The 18,495-nt window shown below is 56.1% G+C and overlaps 5 protein-coding genes across 5 annotated transcripts; 4 read left to right on the forward strand and 1 right to left on the reverse strand.

The window, feature by feature from the left end:
• Positions 1-250: 250 nt before the first annotated feature.
• Positions 251-6,200, forward strand: BJ171DRAFT_597376 (periplasmic binding protein-like I; the record flags this gene model as incomplete). The annotated part of the gene is made up of 23 exons (XM_053114748.1): positions 251-488; positions 613-667; positions 817-883; positions 1,100-1,138; positions 1,253-1,312; positions 1,416-1,496; positions 1,606-1,645; positions 1,739-1,797; positions 1,923-2,099; positions 2,254-2,347; positions 2,526-2,658; positions 2,743-2,766; positions 2,901-2,994; positions 3,142-3,286; positions 3,514-3,576; positions 3,652-3,807; positions 3,931-4,000; positions 4,132-4,303; positions 4,455-4,803; positions 4,923-4,993; positions 5,102-5,378; positions 5,483-5,537; positions 5,651-6,200. The coding sequence occupies 23 exons, from the start codon at positions 251-253 to the stop codon at positions 6,012-6,014; spliced, it is 2,883 nt and encodes a 960-aa protein (XP_052968806.1). The 3' UTR covers positions 6,015-6,200.
• A 935-nt stretch (positions 6,201-7,135) lies between these two features.
• On the forward strand, positions 7,136-8,280 carry BJ171DRAFT_496720 (uncharacterized protein). Its single transcript, XM_053110225.1, has one exon. The coding sequence runs from the start codon at positions 7,454-7,456 to the stop codon at positions 7,979-7,981; it is 528 nt and encodes a 175-aa protein (XP_052968807.1). The 5' UTR covers positions 7,136-7,453; the 3' UTR covers positions 7,982-8,280.
• A 1,815-nt stretch (positions 8,281-10,095) lies between these two features.
• Positions 10,096-11,988, forward strand: BJ171DRAFT_566577 (uncharacterized protein). The gene is made up of 6 exons (XM_053113416.1): positions 10,096-10,588; positions 10,703-10,762; positions 10,907-11,023; positions 11,167-11,389; positions 11,541-11,607; positions 11,812-11,988. The coding sequence occupies exons 1-6, from the start codon at positions 10,167-10,169 to the stop codon at positions 11,874-11,876; spliced, it is 954 nt and encodes a 317-aa protein (XP_052968808.1). The 5' UTR covers positions 10,096-10,166; the 3' UTR covers positions 11,877-11,988.
• A 278-nt stretch (positions 11,989-12,266) lies between these two features.
• BJ171DRAFT_440235 (uncharacterized protein) lies at positions 12,267-14,840 on the reverse strand. Its single transcript, XM_053108048.1, has 3 exons — positions 13,705-14,840; positions 12,687-13,548; positions 12,267-12,560 (listed from the first exon to the last, which is right to left on the reverse strand). Exons 1-3 carry the CDS (start codon positions 14,512-14,514, stop codon positions 12,460-12,462), a joined length of 1,773 nt encoding a protein of 590 aa, XP_052968809.1. The 5' UTR covers positions 14,515-14,840; the 3' UTR covers positions 12,267-12,459.
• A 1,924-nt stretch (positions 14,841-16,764) lies between these two features.
• Positions 16,765-18,219, forward strand: BJ171DRAFT_411013 (kinase-like domain-containing protein; the record flags this gene model as incomplete). The annotated part of the gene is made up of 4 exons (XM_053107286.1): positions 16,765-17,004; positions 17,153-17,212; positions 17,427-17,528; positions 17,782-18,219. Coding segments are annotated over 4 exons (840 nt in total), but the record flags the coding sequence as incomplete, so codon positions are not given.
• Positions 18,220-18,495: the final 276 nt, after the last annotated feature.

The raw sequence follows: 18,495 nt of genomic DNA on the forward strand, positions 1-18,495 counted from the left end.
CCGGGTGGTTTGCACACCCATGGTCCTGCAGCTCTTCGGGCGGGGCGGATGCTTCGGGATCCACACTGACTTCCAGTTGGCGTGAGATAGGGCATCTCAAATCCGCGAGAAGGCGAGGAGTCTGCACGGATCTTGACCGCCGCTTCCTGGGCGATTTTGGCTTGGCTGCTCCGCCCTTCTCCGAGAACACCCTATTTTCCAGCGACCGCATCTGCAGCTGTCTTCGTGTCCGTGTCCGTCCTTCTCTAGCATGCTTGCATCCGCAAAGGCCCTATGGCCGAGCCTGCTGCTGTGGCTGGGACTGCTGTTTCTCGGCGTCTTGGGCACACGCCCCAACAACAAATCGTTTACGACCCTCAAGATCGGCGTCATTCTGCCTTCGTGGCCGGGGCCGTTCGATAGCACCTGGGGCTATGCTATCAACGATGTCTACTATGCAGCGCAAATGGCCGTGCGAGAAATCAATGCCAATTCATCGATCCTGCCTGGTATGCAGCCGCACGCAGAGGCCCGCGCACCGCCCCTTCGTGTTTGCTGCTTCACCGTTTTCACCAGCTACCCGTTAACACTCTACGCGTTCGTACGCTGTATCATGGTCGTTCTCACATATAGATGCGACGCTGCAGCTCATGTTCAACGCATCGGCAGGAAAGTACGCGCTGGGCTCGTAAGTAAAATCGCACTGCAGCCGAGGCAGCCGAGGATCGGTATGCGCTCGGGTGGCGAGAGCCTGAGGTGCTCGCAGCCTGGACTCTGTTCGAGAGCACCCTCGCACTGCCACTAAGCTACCGAGTGTCGACCACCACTTGAAAACAGCATCGTGGCTGCGGATTTTATCTCGAGGAAGAATGCTGTGGCTTTGATGGGCGACTTTGACCCAACTGTGAGTTCCGCTGCGCCGATTCGCTCAACCCGCAGCAGTGGTGGGCGAACAGCGTTGCCCGTAGCACTATATCGGTGCATCTTTGCTTTCTGAACGCATATCATGTCGTATTCATTCGCGGATGCCTCCATCCACTGCATTTACCTTGGGCACCACGTTTACTACACTCACTGCACCCAACTAATGCATCGCCTGTCGCGGCTGCGGGATTCATAGATCACTGTCTACGAGGCATTTGTCTCGACCCACTATCAGGTGAGAAGCGAGCGCACCCCACCATCAACGCTGCTTTCGCTGTTAACCAATCCTTTCGCTCTGCCACTGGATGAATGCTCTAATCCTTTTTCCTGGCTCGATTTTGCGCCGAAGATCCCGCAGTGCGGAATCCTGACAATATCGTCAACACTCTCCCAAAAGTCGCAGTTTCCCGTAAGTCATTGGACTGTGTCGCGCTGTAAGGACAGCCTGGATTCGCCGTGGCATTTGTATAGCTGCGGACCCGCAATTAACAAGTCATGGTCATTTCTTTCAGACTTACTTTTACCTCAACTTTGACGAAAGCCAAAAGGCTATTGCGTTGGTGCAGTATGCCTATTCGATGGGCTGGCGCAAGGTTGGTCGCTACGTGAGAGCATGGCTTGGCATATTCCGGGAGCCAGGGAACTGGAAATCGGCCACACACTCTCCTAAAAATGATCGCCGATACGCAAACACATCTCCAGATTGCCATCATGTACAACGCCGACGACCTGGGCATCACACGTAAGCGGGCCGACGATGGATCTGTCGGAGCAGCATGAGTCGCGCCAAAGTCTACGTTTGTTCACCCGGAAGTTTCCATATGCTTTTCGCCAGTCTCTGATGTTGCTCAAGCAGCAGCCGTGAGCTTGAACATGACAGTGTTGCTGAAGCAGGTTGGTTCTCTGGCCGGTCGAGCCCACTCGTCGTCGATGGGCTGGATTCGGGTGGTGGCGGATCATATTGCCGTGGCACACAACTGATGCAGAGCCTGACCGCCACTGGTTTCGGACCGCACCAGGGATATTACGAAAACCAAGACAAAGTCGGAATTCTAACTGAACTGGACGAGCCTCTGCAGAATCTGAAGAACTCGGGGGCACGCATCGTGGTCGTGTGCGGAGAAAGCAGCGTGATCACAGACGTGTACTTTCGAGCCCTCAATGTTCGGATGATCGGGCCATATTACGCTTGGCTGGTACGTCGACACACCATGCTACACTTGTCTGTCTACTGGCGACAGCAAGCACGCTCAGGGCAGCCGCAGTTACTGCAGTTCCCTCAGAGGCCGACAGTGGTCAATCACCTTGAGCAAGGATGAGATTGATGGCCGTCCCTCTTTCACACCGCAGGGTAATCAGCCGCTCATCCTGAACACAACGACGCTGTCTGTCTACGGGCCCAACGCAAATGACACTCTGAAGAAATCGCAGGGATATATCTTCAGTAAGCATCGGCTCACCAGTTCGTCGGCTCATCGGCCACCCACAATTGCTCGGATAATGTACCACAGGCCTGCCCCCAGCAACGTTTGTCTGATCCTGTGCATACACTGCCACGATCGGCCAATTCAACGCTACACTCTGCTCCTATGGCGGGCCCGGCTACTGCGTTGTCGCTGAAGCCCAAGAAAACGTTTACGAATTCACAACAAGCTCCGCGACTGCGTGGGCTGCCAAGTGGGCTCAACTCAACGCCCAAAACGCCTCGATGTACTACATCGATCCGATCCTCAACGGTCCCTCCGTGGCAGCAAGGTATCTTGATATCTGTTCACAGCCATCGTGCCGGAGTGTAACTTGCCATGACTAACATGCTTATGTTTCGCATGCACCGTCAAGAGCCGCGTATGACACCATCTATCTGTTTGCTCTGCTCTGGGCAAGTCGTCTGGATTAACTCCGATCACGAACCGGAAAGGCTGCGTGAGGGCCTTCTTGATGGACGCTTCACTGACTTTTGCGCCTGAATCTGACCACCAGGACGTGGTGCTGAATAGATCACCGGGTCTCACCGCCAAGAACCTCACTGCCACGACATACTACGATCCAACCAATCTGCCTTTGCTGCGCTATTCTGGTGCCATGGGACCAGTAAGCTTTGACAAAGCCGGTGGATATGTGGTGGGTATATCAGTCGAGAGGCGGTGGTTTCAAATCATTGCAAGGGTCGTTGCTTGCGGACACCAGACCAGCCATCATCCGGAATCTCCTCACGAATTGCGTCCGATTACCATGCAGAAATCATTTGATATTCTCGTGGTCAACCAAACGACTCCAACGGCTTCCCCAGCATTCCTGAAATACGGCAGCAGTCTCGGCGCTCTGGTGAACTGTACCAACTGCTATGGGTTTCTCAATTCGAATCTGCAACCGATGGTCCCAAGTGACTGGCTTCCAGGCTGTTAGTTTCACTGCGTCGAGCATCGCATTCTATTCACTGAGGGCGCTTGGCCTTGAGAGACGCTAAGGACGCTGTTACCAGAGCCATCCGGTCAGCCGACATTGGCATGTCGATGAAAGATGTGATGCAAATGCGGAGGTGTTGCGTCTTCGAGGTCTTCGCGATGGAACACTGGTGCTGACCCTGGATATTCATCACGTCCTTACCAGTCTGCGATCCCGGGTGGCAGCTGGCAGCCAACGGTAGCACCACATGCCTGCCATGCACTTCCGGTAAGTGGTCGTGGCCATCTCGGCGGTAGTGCCCCCAGCAGCTCTGCACTTACCCTGCCGTCGCTGTCGCTGCAGGAACATACAACTTGGATTACAACTCAACGTGCAAGACGTGCCCATCCGGAGCCGGCTGCCAAGAAGACGCCATCTGGACGTTGCCCAACTTTTGGAAGAATCCGTACGAAAGCGACCTGACAAAGTCCTTCTATGAGTGCGACTACGGTGGTCCATGTAAGCTGTTCAGTACCAACAATGGTTGGCATGCTCGATAAGTTGTGGCTCGTGATTGCCAATCGAACAAGACTCTATCGAACCGAATTCATCACTTACCGCCTTATCCTCACCGCTTGCAAGGCTGCCCTAACTGCACCGATAGTCCCGATAGTATCTACCAACCTTTGTGCTCCAGCCTGCATTCTGGGATGTATGTATTCCATCCGGTTACAATCTTGCGCTGTATGAGAAGCATAGGAGCGATCACGACGGTGGTGGTCGCCATTGGATGGCTTTCCATGCTCTTGTGCTAACGACAAATCTCTGGCGGATGCCATTCAGCCTGTGCGCAGAGTGTCCCCCAGGACTCTACGAGTGGGGAGGGGTGTGCACGCCCTGCAACGCTTCGACAGCCTGTGGCATCGTCACAGTGTACTTTGTCATAGCATATTTGCTCCTGGTGCTTTTTCTGTTGCTGATTCCCAAGGCAGCCGGAGGATTTGTCTCGGACATGGTGGGTCTGGTGTGAAGCAATCCTTGCAGAGATACATCCAAAGCAACCGCAGGTCGGGCTACCCGCTTGCGAGCGGTGATCTGTGGGGCATACCGGGGCCTGTGAACTGCCAAGGCTATATTTTAACGGTAAAATCACCGGGTTGCTGCAGATATTCATCTACCAGATGGCTTATATCATCGACGAGACCAAGGACTCGTTCGGCGTCGCCATTGTTCTTGGTGCTACGCTGCCGTCGCAGATCTGCATCGCACCCGTCGGCCCATTCTGGAAGTTGATTTCCGGATTTGCGGTTCCACCGCTCCTGTTGGTGCTGTACGTCATCGTCGCATCATGTTTGGTGCTGCTTAGGAAGGCAGCGGCACATAGTGCACCGATCAAGACACTCTTCAAGCGGATCATGTCCATCATTCCATACCTTCAAGGCGCATTCGAGAACAACTTGCGATCGACTGCATATCTTCTCTCGCTGTTCTGTATCGTGCCGATTTATCAAACAGGTAAGATGCATTCCATCGAGTGTATCAAATGCTTCGAGTGTCAAATGCTTCGAGCACCGAGTGGTCGATGCCGCAGTTATCTAGACTCTAGTGCTGACACTCGCCAACGCGGGACTCAGCCGTCGAGGTTCTCAGTTGCAGATATGTTGTGTCGTATGGACTAGTTGTGCAGAGCTTTCCGACCATCCAGGTGAGCTGCGGCGGCTGTCGTCGACAGTTGCTCTCAATGTCTTGAGGCGGACTCGTTCACCCGACTTGATATCTACGCATAATCTGACGCAATCGAACTGGATGGCAGTGCTGGACGGGCTCCCACATTGCCATTGCCGGAGTCTCGTGCATCATCCTGATCACCATCACAGCTGGCCTGCCGATATGGCTCTGGATATTCCTCCGCGGCATGGATCGCCGAGACCACCTGCTGCTGACGGATCAACAGCGGGTCCCGCTCGGCATGCAGCCTCCGAGCTATGTGCTCTATGGGCTCTACAACCCCAAACTATACTGGTGGATCTCTGTGGATATATTCGAGCGAACGTCGTTCTTCATCATCCTCACGTTCCTCTCGAGCGATGGTACGATGTCTCTCTGGGTGCCATGCCAATGGATTCGCCTGGGGCTTCGGCTTTCGTGCTTGCTGAAGCTGCCTATTTTCTGACCGAATCTCCGATGCTGACAGAATACCCTCGAACAATCGGGCTAATCTTCACGACCTGGTTTTGGTTATTGATGAGGTGAGCCGAATGAGTCGATGGGGTGGATCTGGACATGGGTCGCCGTCGTGAACGACGCAAATGCGAGTACGACCGCGAGCACTAATGTGGTCGGGCATTCGGGTGCTCTCCAGAATATTTGCGATGCCTTACAAAGCCAAGCTGGACAACGCCGTCAAAGTCATTGGATACTCGAGTCTGATATTAGTCTCGGCTCTGAAACTGCAGAAGATCATTCCGGCCACGGCAGCGGTCGCCTCGTCCCTGAGCGACTCGACGCTGAATCGCGCAATCCTCACCCAGGAAAACTTTTATCTGTTCTTTCCGTTTGCCCTCCTGATCCCAATTCGGATCCTATCGATGTTATCGGACGCCACACGACAGAAGCTGCTGAAGTGCTTGGGTCTCATATGGCTCCATAGGCCGCAGGACAACATACACAAGGACTTTGATGCTGTTGAGGGGGAATGCACTAAAGATGCCGTCGCCGAGAAGTAGTGGCCATTGGCTGCCGAGGACAATGGCACAGTCGTCACTGCTGCGTGCGGCCTGCTGCCCGCTGCCTGCTCTTCATGGAGCCCCGGCACTGCCTTCCCCCCCCCCAACGACCCCTACACACGCTTTTGTTACTCTTGCTCTGGGTCCTGCACTATGAAAAAATTTCTTGTTAATAAAATGAGCGAGAACGAAAAAACGCGCTCTCGGAGCCACCTCGGTCGGCGAGAAGAGCAGTCTCTGGCGAGAGACCCCCGAGGGAAGGCGAGAAGCCTCTCGCCCTCACACACACACACTTTGCACACACACACTTTGCACACACACACACATCCGCACACACACTTTGCACAAGGGAGTCAAACACCTCCCATCGACCATCCCAAGAGGGATGGCAACCCCGAAGTGGACTGCCCAGAATATGGGCGACCCGGCATCCACTGTCGAAATGCACAAGGAACAATATACTTACAGTCTATCCAGAAAGAAACGGGACAGTCACTTTCTGGCTTCAGATATCTGAACCCCGCTGACTGACTTGTAGGCCCAGCGGGTAGGCCATGGCATTGCACTCCTGTCTTCGTCGGCAATCGCTTTGTTTCGTTGGTTTGGGAAGCACAGTCTTGAATACACCCGGTCGATCTCCTGTGGCGATGATCGACTGGCATACCGAGATCATGTTCCTGGCTGCATTGATGTCTCGATCCCACAGCGTATGGCAGCTTGCACAGCTCCGGACAAAGTGTGGTTTCTCGACATCAAGATACTCGGGTGACTCGAGTCGCTTGGCTTCCCGACAATGTGAGCACACCTGGGATGTGTTGAACTCGTTCACCGAGCACACATGGATCTTGGAGACGGATCGGTCTGGTGGTCGTCTCTGGTGATGGTGGAATTGCTCAAAGTACTTGGCGAACCTGAGTCTCCTGGGACTGGATGCATATCCCTTCCCCTGTTTCCAGGATGCATTCCCAAAGGCAATCACCACTTCGGTCTCCTTTGGTGCCTGGTCGATGACTCGCTTGCACATCTCGTGGACAGTGCACTGTCGCTTGCTGTGGAGATCGAGTCGCTTGAATCGCCGTCGCCGGGTCAGGCTGAAGTACAGCTGTTTGTCCAGCATGTCTCCATCGAACACATGGCGAATATATAGCAGGAAGGGATACATCCCAGGGATCTTGGGGCTCGGTGTGGTGCTCATCCATTGCTGCAGACCAAGGATCTTATGGGTGCTCTGGATCCACTTGGTCGCCTGGGTGGTGCCACATCGATGCTGGTACTCCTTGTTGGAGAACGACACGATCTTCTCGTTGGCGCGCTGTGCCTTGGTCACCTTGACACCGTCTCGCTCCTGAATGGATGGTTGACCGGGTGCCCGAATGACAGCAGTGAAGATCGATCCCACACCAGGGTCGATCCCGATCCATGTGGTTCGAGAGTCGTCAATGGGACCGACCCTGGCCTGGATCTTCTTCTCGGGAGTGAGTGCGCTCGCCTTGTCCACGGATTCTGGCTTGGTATCAGGATCCTTCTTCAGGATCTTGTACTTGAGCGTGGTGATTGAGCACCCGACCCCATCGGTGGTGATCTCGCAGCCAAAGAGCTGCTTGCCCTCCTCCCTTGCTCCAAAGAGTCTCGACTCCAGCTTGAAGTTGGTCTGCCAAAAGATCTCTTGTTTTGTGGTGTCATTGACCTTGGTCTTCAGGTCGTCCCACTTGAGACCAGTGCCAGTTTGGAATCCAAGGATTTCCCACAGTGCTCTGGTGTCGAGCTTGACATACTTGGCTCGGGCATCGCAGAGCGGGACCAAGGTGCACTGTGCTCGAGGGGCCTTGAGTCTCTTCTTGGTCTGGGCAAGCCGGTCGGTGAGGCGCTTGATCCGCTTCGTGTTGACAGCGATCTGCTTGCACACCTCCTCGTGCTGGGTCTGGAGATCTTTGAGTCTGTCAGCCCCGATGTGGTGGATGGGTTGACACATCTCCTCGTTCAGTCGCCCACGCTCTCCTTTCAGAACATCGGTCACCCTCGCGAGCCTGGGAATGATTATCTTCTGAAAGACCACCATGAAGAGGGCCTCCTTCAGGTGGGTCAGTCGAGAGACTTCACTGGCCAGAACTGGTACGACTTGATACAGGTCCTGCTGGCTTTCGTACCGAAGCTCATACAACTGGTCGGCATGGTGGGCGAAGGATTTTCTCAGATCACCGAGGAGTGTCTTGGAGAGGGGATTCTCCATCAGCTTCATGCACTCATCGACGTGTGTGTGCCGTTTCACATCCTTGGGAGCAACCAGGACCAAATTGCAGTATCGACGGAGGAGAGACCAATACCGATCGAGAATGTGGGTCTCACAGTTGACGGTATAGGCCTTGACAGCCAAACTAAGGACCTGTGAGCCAGTGCCCTTTGGGAGGGACACTGGAGGCAGGATACACGTCTCACTCCATGTACTTCGATACATGTCATAGGTCTTGATGATGTGCCTGTCATCTTCTGGGGTGTTTGTCCTGACACCCACTGTTCCTGTCTGCACCATATTGAAGCATTTTCGAACAAACGCGGGTTCACTCGACGACACAGTGGGGAGAGTGATGCCCTCGTCCAAGCACCGCCTGAGATGCAGCTCCAGGAGACGAGATGCTTCGTACTGGACTTGGGTCATGGCCCGGACAGTCTCCTCGATCTTGTCGTGCAAGGCATCGTTCTTGATGATGGCATCGAGGGTGCACTTGACGATCGAGTACTCGGCCTTGGCATACTCGTTGGGGCCACAGTCAGGCAAGGTAGAGCTCCAGAGTGGGTTCTTCTTGGTACACAATGAACTGTTGCTTCTGGCATGACCCTCTTCCCCGCACGTGGCACATACAGGGACCTTGGGTGCTTGGCTGACCATTTCAGCGACCGAGGCAGGGCTCTGTCGATTCTGGCTGTGCACTTCTTGGTGAAGGGCCTAACATGGTTGGTCAGGCCACAGGCACGACACGATTTGATGACGGGTTTCTTGGCCACAGGAGAGTCATTGGGTGATCCCGGGTCGGGATCGGGGGGTGTCTTTCGTTTGTGGGGAGCCATCTGGCGAGAAAATAGCAGCGATGGCTGGTTCTTGTCAGGAACGGAGCTGGACTTTGGCACCAGACAGCTGATGGTAGTCGAACGGACGGTCGTAGGACGAAGGGGAGTGTATTCAATAGGCTAAGGGCAGGATACAAGAGGCAAGGTGAGGTGCTGGTTCTGAGGCCACAGCACCTCGTTTATATCTCTAAACGCCGTCCTTGTTCGCCGCAGATTTTTCTTCCACTACAAGGGAGATTGGTTATCTGCGACGGGGGGAGATTAGATCCGAACGTTTCCCTCGCCCGCCGGGAGGTTTCATGTCAGTGCCTTACCCAACATTGCACATCAAGGAAACAGGACACGGGTTGGGGCGCCCATGAAACCATCCACCGGGCGTGGGAACGCGGTTCATGACAGTTCTGCCCTTGGGGAAGAAAAATTTTCCTCAAAACCAGCGCATTTTGGGCTGGCAGCGGTGTTGTTCACAGTGGCGTCCTCGATTCAGATCCAGAAACGCATCGCTCGCTCAATCAGTCGTGGGAAGACATCTTGTCAAGGTGAGTCTTGCCTGATAGCCAAACGATCATGTCATCTCGCTGACACACAGCCACGCTTGACTAGGTTTCCAACCAGAGAGATTCAGATGGTGGTGGTTCTTGTCCGCAATCGGAGTGGAGCTTCCAACAATGATACAATTGGTCATTCCTCCACACCAATCGCCCACCACCACTGTCAATCGGCTCAAGGTGATACCAAATGCCGTCAACCGACCATGGCCGGATTCCAACTTTTGCTGCTCCACATTCGACGTGACTTTCAGGTGACCGAGATGAGCAGCCGCGAGGGGGACGGAAAAAATTGATAGTGCCTGAATACAGCATGTCAACACGTCCTGGTTTCCCCTTCAAGGCCGAATGGCGTGGAACATGCTGGGCGGCCTTCGGAACCTTCTCGGCGAGAGCAGCCGCCCCCCACTCCCGCTCTCGCCGAGAAGCCCGGTCCTGCCGCTCTTGCATCCCGTTGCTTGCCTCCTGCTCCTGCAATCCATCGTGGTCGCCAGCCTCGCCCGGCACATTTGCATCTCAATCCCCCCCCCTGCCGCCAATGTCGTCTTCAGGAAACACCGTCGGGGCCTTTCCGGATGCGGCCCCGGATGCGCCCCCGGAAGAGCAGCCCACTGCGGCCTCGTCCTCAACCTCGTATTCGTTCTCACAGTCAACGCTGCGAGAGCGCCATGTGCCTCTGCGCGAGGACATCAGCGCACGACGAATGCAGTATTTCACCAAAATCACCCGAGGAGAGAGCGCTGCAGCTCCATCGGAGATACCAGCGGAGGACCGTGTCCCTCCACCGACGCCTTCTATCCACCCAGACTCAGCAGCCACAACCCACGAGCCCACTCCCTCCTCCCAGCCCCAGGATCAAGCGCCGACTCCCACCGCAACCAACCCCGCCGGCACCTCATCGAAGGCATCTCAGCCTCCATCCGAAGATCCTCAAGGCTCCTCATTCGAATGCAATATTTGGTGAGGGCAGCCTCGAGCATACCAGAGGGCTGCTGGCGAAATATCGCGATTGCAACAGAGCGGTCGCTGCCAAGCGTCCGCAGCTCCTGACCTATCTGAACGTTCTCCCGCCAGCCTTGACATGGCCTCGGATCCGGTTATCACCCTGTGCGGGCATCTGTTTTGCTGGCCATGGTAAGCTGTCGCTGCAATCGTATGGTGCGAGCGCTATCCGATGACATCGTCTTGAATAGGATGGTGTAGCCGATGAGATGATGGATTGGGGTCTTTCGAAGCCGTTGTTGTTGGAGTGACTGACGACGACTCTTTTGGCTGCAGCATACATCGTTGGATCGAGGCCAAGCTGCCGGCCTCCAACACTTGTCCCGTATGCAAGGCCGGGCTCACAAAGGAGGGCCTGATTCCGATTTACACGAAGGGACGCAAGCATCCACGGTAAGAGCAGCCGCATCAGGGGCTGTTCCTGCAAGCGATGCCTTGGCATGAAACCCGCCTGGGCCGAAAGACATCCCACGAGGACGCTTCAATCCGGTGCCTCGGTGTTGCTTGCGACTGACGATTTGCTGCGTGTCCTCCAGGGACGAGCCCGAGCCGAGCATCCCTAATCGACCATCAGGACAGCGGCCCGAGCCCCCGCCGCCCGAGAACCCCAATCCATTTGGATTCATGGGCGACTTTCCGCTTTTCAATGGACTGGGATTCGGGATGATGCCTGGCGTTGGCGCCTTCCAAGTTGGCAACACCACAATCAACTTTGGGCTTGGATTTGGGCTGATTCCCTCGCTCATAGGCTTGTCAATTGTGCGTTGCTTGCTGCTCTGCCTGGCTTGTCGCTGTTACCGCAGTCGGCCTCATTCGGCGTCGTCATTTGTTGTTGCTGTGATGCGGCAACTGTTCGGACCAAGGACCTTTGGTACTGACGCTGTTGTGTATCATCCCTTGAATGGTCCAGGCGCTTATATCGCAGTTCCAGAACAGAAACCAGCCAAACAACGCACCGACCGCTCAGGACCAACAGCGTGAGTTTGCATGATCCCACAAGCACCATTGTGCCGAGGGGTGCCTGTTATCTTCCTCTTCCCCCGCCGCCAACGGATCCTGTTTTCAAACTCGTCCAAACACGGCTCTTGCTGTGGACGACCTGATTCAGCTCCCACGGACCGGGTCGAGGGTGTCTCTGCCCGCAGCTGACTAACACTCTGCGCTCTGCTCGTATTCGCCAGTGTTCGTGTCGCGAATAATCTGGCTGTTTGGCCTCCTGGCGTTCATCTATATTCTGTTTTCTTAGAATGACCCGGCAGCACACAAGCCGATATGTTTTTGCGCGCAGAAGGCTCTGTAGGAGGAAATGGCGGCGATGTATGATTGATGCGATGAATAGGATACACGTACATCTGCGTCTCGGGTCGTCTTTCATCCACCTGCCTGTGGTTTCCGCATCTCTGTCGAGCTTGTTGTAGATTGGCATGGTATGGCATGGCATGGCATGGTATCTGCCGTCAGAAACTCGCCTTCGATACAGACAACCCAACGCCTATGATATCGCCAGCCGCAGTCCTCAAGAGCCTATGGATGTCGCTCGCTTTTGCAACCCGATACGCACATGTCCTCGCCACTATCTGCCCGAAAACCACTTCACAGTCGACGACAGCGACATCAGTGCAACCAGGAACACAACCACGGGGCACAAGTCGTAGTATTGAATCCAAAAGTACACGCCTCGAGTGGCATTGACGGGCCCACTTGCCAGCGCAAGCGGCAAACATAGATCTAGAGAATGGTGCCGGAGTCGCTGTCGGCTGCTGCCGCAAGGGCCGTATGCAGTTTCGTACGAAAGCGGTGGCCACACCCGGTATTGCTGGATCCGGGCTTCAGTCGCTGTTGGTGAGCCATGGGTGCGATAGGACTTGCGATATGGTCGCTCGTTGTGCAGGCTCAAGGGCGAGCATCTTCTTGAGCAAGTCGGCGCAGTCTGGGGTGATGGCGAAGCGCAGTGAGCAACGGTGGCAGCTGGGTTAGACATGTCGGCCGTCTACCCATGTTGGCATTATGCCCAGGCCGTCGATCTATGGCGAGCCAGGGAGTGCGACAGCCTTACCCGGATGAAGCCCTCTGGGAAAGGGAATTAGCCCCGAGAGAACCTCCTCCTCGTTGATGAAGCAGGCCTCTCCGCCGCTTGCTATCCGAAACAGGATCAGGCCCAGGGCCCATATGTCGCCCTGGTGCCCGAGATAACTGGACTTGACAATGATCTCGGGCGCCGAAGCCTCCCGGGTTCCGTACTGCTCAAAGAAGGTGTCGCCGACCTGCGACCTGAGAAAGTGCGACATGCCAAAGTCGATCAAGGTGATTTTGAAGTCGTCATCGACAAGAATGTTCTCGCAGCGAAAGTCGAGATAGGCATAGCCAGCCCTGTGGATGGCCTCGTAGGCTTCGCACACCTGGCGGAAGAGGTGCTTCTGGACCGAGACCGGTGTGACTCCATACATTGTGAGAAAGTCGCCAAGATCGCCGGCGTGCGAATTGCGTGGGCGCTGCAGCCGCGAAAGCGTGGGCTGTTTCTGGATGGCTGGCTTTGCCGTGACATGCGGTGCTGGTTGTGTCTCGAGGTGGAGTGGAGAGGGCGAGCCTGCGACGCTCTCGCCGGGAGGTCGCTGTTCGGGAATGGTCGGCGACAGAGCAGGGAAGCTCGGAGGCGAGCCCAAGTCCGTTTGGGGCGGGCTTTCGGCTGCGACGGCGGGAGGCGGGGTCTCATCGAGTCGCCATGCCAGGGGCTTGGCCTGGTCCATCACAAGACAGTAGTAGTGCTCGGTCATCCACAGGCCGCGGAACCTGACGACATTGGGATGGGATACGGACTTGAGTATATGCGCCTCAAGTGGAATGCCTTTTGGAAACCGGCTGTCGTCGCTGGGCACCAAATAGGCCACATTCTTGCGAGGTATGAACTTGATGGCGACCTGGAGGGAGGGAGGGATCCACCACAGAGATCGTCAGGATTGCATTCTCAACAGAGTTGGCCGCAGCACAGACATCAAGCAGCCCGTCGGATCGACCGACACACAGGCGCTTCGAATTCAGCTCGTAGTGCATCATGGCTCAAAGCCCAAGCGCACCTTGCTTCCATTCGCTCGCTCAGTCGCCTCGGCCACAAAGCCGTTTCCGCCGTAGCCCAAGAGGCCGACGAACAGATACAGCTCCGAAAAGTCTGGGGGAAGCTCCTGGATTGTCTTGTTGAGTACAGCCATGACGGAATTGAGCTCGCTGTTCTGCGACTTTCGATGCTTCAGCACATTCATAAACAGGGATTCCGGGCCAGTCCGCGGTTGGTCGCTCCCGTATGGATGCTCGTCGCTGTCGTCGCTGTCGTACTCCTGAAAGTACTCTTGATTGTCGTCGCTTATGAGCTTGGTTTGGATACGGCCACGAGAGTCTCGAGTGATGCGGACATGGACCTCCGATTCGTCGTCGGGCCGGCACCAGCTGCAACACACCAGGGCTCTGAAGCTGTCTTTGAGCGAGCTCCAGAACGAGGTCGATAGAGGGCGAGAATGCGAACCGAGCGACGGCGGCCCCGAGGGTGAGTCTGCCAGCGTGCGGAACTTGCTGTTTTGCGACGGGTGCCGAAGGGAGAGCTCAGCGATTTCTTTGGAGGAGCCGATCCGGTGCAGATCGCCTTCCTGCGGTCGGGGCTCGGCTCGTTTGGGCGAATGGATCGAAACGGGAGCATTGGCCACCGGACTCACTGCCCTGGGCGGATGTGTTGGCTCATCCACGGCAAACAGGTCGCCGGTGCGATCAGGGAGGCTGCCGGGAACAGGGGCCTGGGAGAGCTTTGGATGAGACTGCAGGAAGTGCAGTTGCCTGGGTGGCGAGCCAACCGGGCCACCGGGTTCATGTTCCTCTCGAAGGCGTTGGAAGGGCATGGGCACCGAACAGGCTCTACTGGATGGGTGCCTATCGGGTTGTTGCAGCGGCTGTCGACACCGTTGCTGGGTGTACCGATGCAATTGTTGCCTCTGCCGTTGATGCAGTCGATACCGGTGCTGCCAAAGCCGCCAATGTCGGTGTCGACGGCGCTAATGCGGCGGGCGCCGATTCGTTCGCTGCTGCCAAGCGCAAAGGCACAGGCCAGGATCAGCGGGGCTCAATGGTGCACAAGGTGCTTGAGCCGTCCAGGTCGCCGATGGCCTGCTGCTGCTGGGGGGGGGAGGGCTGCCTTTGGGTTGATGATTGGGAAGGCCAGGAATGCCCAAACCGCTCGCAAAAGCGGGTCCGTACATTGCCCGCCATGCCGCGAGCAGGAAACGGAAACCTTGGCGGCACGGGCTTGGTCCCAGGCCCGGTCGCAGGCTCGGCTCCAGGGATCGCGCGGGTGCCGAGGATATCCAGGCAGCCAGCAGCCAGCAGCCAGCAGCCAGCAGCCAGCGCAGGCCGGCGAGCGATATCCATCAAGGCGGTCCGTCTGGCTGCGTATGTGCGTTGCAGCATCCATGTTCTCACCAGGTGCGGAGGGATGTGGACTGGTGTGTCCACCGGCTTCTCAACACGCTGTCGGTCGCCACCATGAGTACTTTTCCAGACCTCCCATGGTTTTAATAGTGCCTGGCAGCAAATGCCAAGACGGCGTCGTCCTCGGAACTCCATGGCGATCCAGTCCGGCTTCGGTGGCCACAGACCAGCATGCCAGCACTCGCCCGCTCATTGTTGGATGGCCGGCTCGGTCTACCCGATTGCAGACGAGTCGCCAGCAGAGATGACCACATCCCAGCTGGTCGCAAAGAATGGACTGTCGGCCCAATCATCCGCCTGCCAAATGTTTTTCAATCACAGCGAGCCTCCGAGCAAGCATTGGTGCATCGCCGTGCATCGCCGTGCATCGCCAGAGGGGCCACTGCACGCCGTTGTCCTGGCTTTGCCAGTGCACTCTTGCTCGCTGTCTGTGCTGGAATTGCTGGCGGTGATTGCAAGCCATTACAGCTGTTGTGGTCATTACACCCGTCGCCACGGACAGCAAACAATGTCGCTTCTGCTGGGATTGGTTTTGGCGATGCGGACGAAGGGCTGATTGTGCTCGAGTCTAGAAGTCTCTGCCCTCGAACGCTGCCGGTAGTCCATCACTGCTTGCGACCAGAAATACTCTCGCGGGCCTTTGCTCGTCAGCGCTTGCCCTTCAGCGACTTGAGCTACTCAAATCCCTTGCCTTTCCGAAATCGTCCTCCTCGCTTACCGTCGTCCGCGGTCGTTGCCTCACAATGCGTGATAAGCCCGATGCCGTCAAGGGTGCCGTGCCCGCCGAGGAGCCCAGCAGCACCGAGCTCCAGAAAAAGAGCTTCAATCCCTTCAAGCTCGCCCGGAAGGCAAGCAACAGCAGCGATGCCCTGACAAAGTCGTCCTTGTCACAGATTCTTGGCTCGTCGAAGCAGGCAGAGGAAACCGCCTCGGGCCAGGGAAGTACAAACTTGTTGCAGGCCGCCAACGCACCGTCGTCAGGCATCAACATCTCGATAACCACGCCGGAAGATGCTCCGCCGTCACCATCGGGGCTCACTGGCCGAACGTCAACGACGGTACCCCCACAAAAGTCTCTCTTTGGACTGGTCCGGTCCAAGAGCATGAAGTCGCCCAGTTCGTCGACCACCAGTCCCTCCAACACCCTGCCTCGGACCGGCTCCAAGCCTGCAGACACCAGCACCCGGACCTCGTCCTCACAGAAGGACAACCATCTCAAGACCAACCTGGTGAAAAACAATCCGCTGGCTGCCTCCATGCCCCTCAACAATCCCTTCAATGCCACCGTCACCAACCCCGATGGCTCGACCGAGAGCTCACAGGAGGAGATGGATCAGGTCTCCGAGCTCAACTTGGTCAAGTCCTTTGGCTCCGCCATGCATCTCTCCAACGCTCCTCCCGCAGGTGGAGGCGCCCCGACTGCGACTCTGACTGCCCCATCTCCGGGCTCTAAGCACGGCCGCTCTCTGCCCAAGATTGCATCGGTGTTCACAAAGAAGCCGTCGGGTTCCTCTGGGAAGACCCGCGCGGCCTCAGAGACCCCCGACAAAGTCGGCGCCATGACAAGCAACCAGACCCTGGGATTCTCACCCGTCACCACAAGCACTCGCGCCGGCGGTCTTTCCGCCTATGAAATTGGCCCGTCGGCACCGGTGAGCAAATCCTATGTGCTTGACGACTTTAACGTCATCAAAAAGGTTGGCAAGGGCGGATTTGCGACCGTGTACCTGGTGCGCTTGAAGAAAGCCACTGGAAAGTACTTTGCCCTCAAGGCCATCAAAAAGGCCGATTTGGTCAAACTGAAGCAGGAGAAGCAGATTCTCAATGAAAAAAACATCCTCAATGCCACCAAGCACGCCTTCATCATTGAGCTTTTCTCTACCTTCCAAGATACCTATCATCTGGTACGGGGACAGTGCTGCACCTCCGCGGTGCTGTTACAGTAACTGAACCACCATTGGGGTTGTTTGTGTCGCATTACTGATGCTGCGGTACCGATGTCCTTTGAGCTGCTCCGGGACTGAAAGGCTAACTTTCTCCAACGGTCTCAAGTATATGATTCTGGAATACGTTGCCGGTGGAGACCTGTTCTCGTATCTCCGACGATCACAGGTATGCCTCATCTCAACGTTCCAAATCCTGGGTGGCGCAGGAGCTGGAGTTACATGCTAGATAGCCTTTTCCAAGCTGCGCTGTTGGCCATATGTGTGCATCGAGCAGGGCGACTTTCTATCCTTACGACACATGTGTGCTCGGACGGTATGCGCATTAGCCCATCCATAATCACTGACCATCGATCTGCGGCGTCGCGGATAACTCTTGCCAGCGCTTTCCAGAGAACGATGCTCGGTTCTACACTTCCGAGGTTCTGGTAGCGCTCGAGTACCTGCACTCGCAAAACGTGATATACAGAGATCTTAAACCCGAGGTGGGTTTCCCAGACCGTGCCGTTGCATCGCTGTCACAGCTGATCGGCTGGATGCACGAGCGGCGATCCTGATGATGCTCTCAGGCATCCACCGAGCCGCGATTGCCGCACTGTAACGCCGAGTCGCTCGTATCCTTCGAGTAGCATCATCTGTTCGCACATTCTGCTGCTGCCTTGGAGACGGCGGGTGCAGAGACGCTGATGCAGAGGCGCTGATGCAGAGACGCTGATCGGGTCTGTTTCGCTTTGAAAGAACATCCTTTTGGACACGACCGGGCACATCAAAGTGGCCGATTTTGGCTTTGCCAAGGTCATACGTGGAACAACCAACTCATTTTGCGGAACACCCGACTACATAGCCGTCGAACTCGTCATCAACAGGCCATACAACAAGATGGTAGACTGGTGGTCGCTTGGCGTCCTTGTCTTTGAGCTCGTGTCTGGCAAGACTCCCTTTGGCGACGACACCTCCGAGAAGATCTACGAAAACATCCAGTCCGGCTCCATCAAGTGGCACCCCTTGGTCAAGAATGCTGCAAAGGATCTTGTTCGCAGGTTACTGGACCCTGATCCGGTGACCCGGCTCGGAGCTGGCAAGGAGGGCCCCACCGAGATCAAGAACCATCCTTGGTTCAAGGAGCTGAATTGGAAAAAGGTCGAAAGCCGGACAGCCGTCCCGCCTTATGTGCCTGCCTGCGAGCCTCCGGAGACCATTGAGAAGCAGAAGGCCGCCAAGGGCGGCGAGGATTGCGCCGAGACGCTGAAGAACGTCGGTCAGGCTCTGGCCAAGGATGGCAAGTCGTGGCTCGGGAAAGGCGGCGATCCCTTCCATGAGTATTTTAAAGACTTTTGAGGGACAAACACGGCTCGTCCGAGGTGACGAGCCAAACTGGATTTTGGGGGCAAATGAGAGAAGCAAAAGTCCAGACAAAGATAGAGGCCGCGAATAGACATATTACCCGTGCCG

Source organism: Polychytrium aggregatum, assembly GCF_025602895.1.
Source record: "Polychytrium aggregatum strain JEL109 chromosome Unknown BJ171scaffold_10, whole genome shotgun sequence".
Taxonomy (NCBI): domain Eukaryota; kingdom Fungi; phylum Chytridiomycota; class Chytridiomycetes; order Polychytriales; genus Polychytrium; species Polychytrium aggregatum.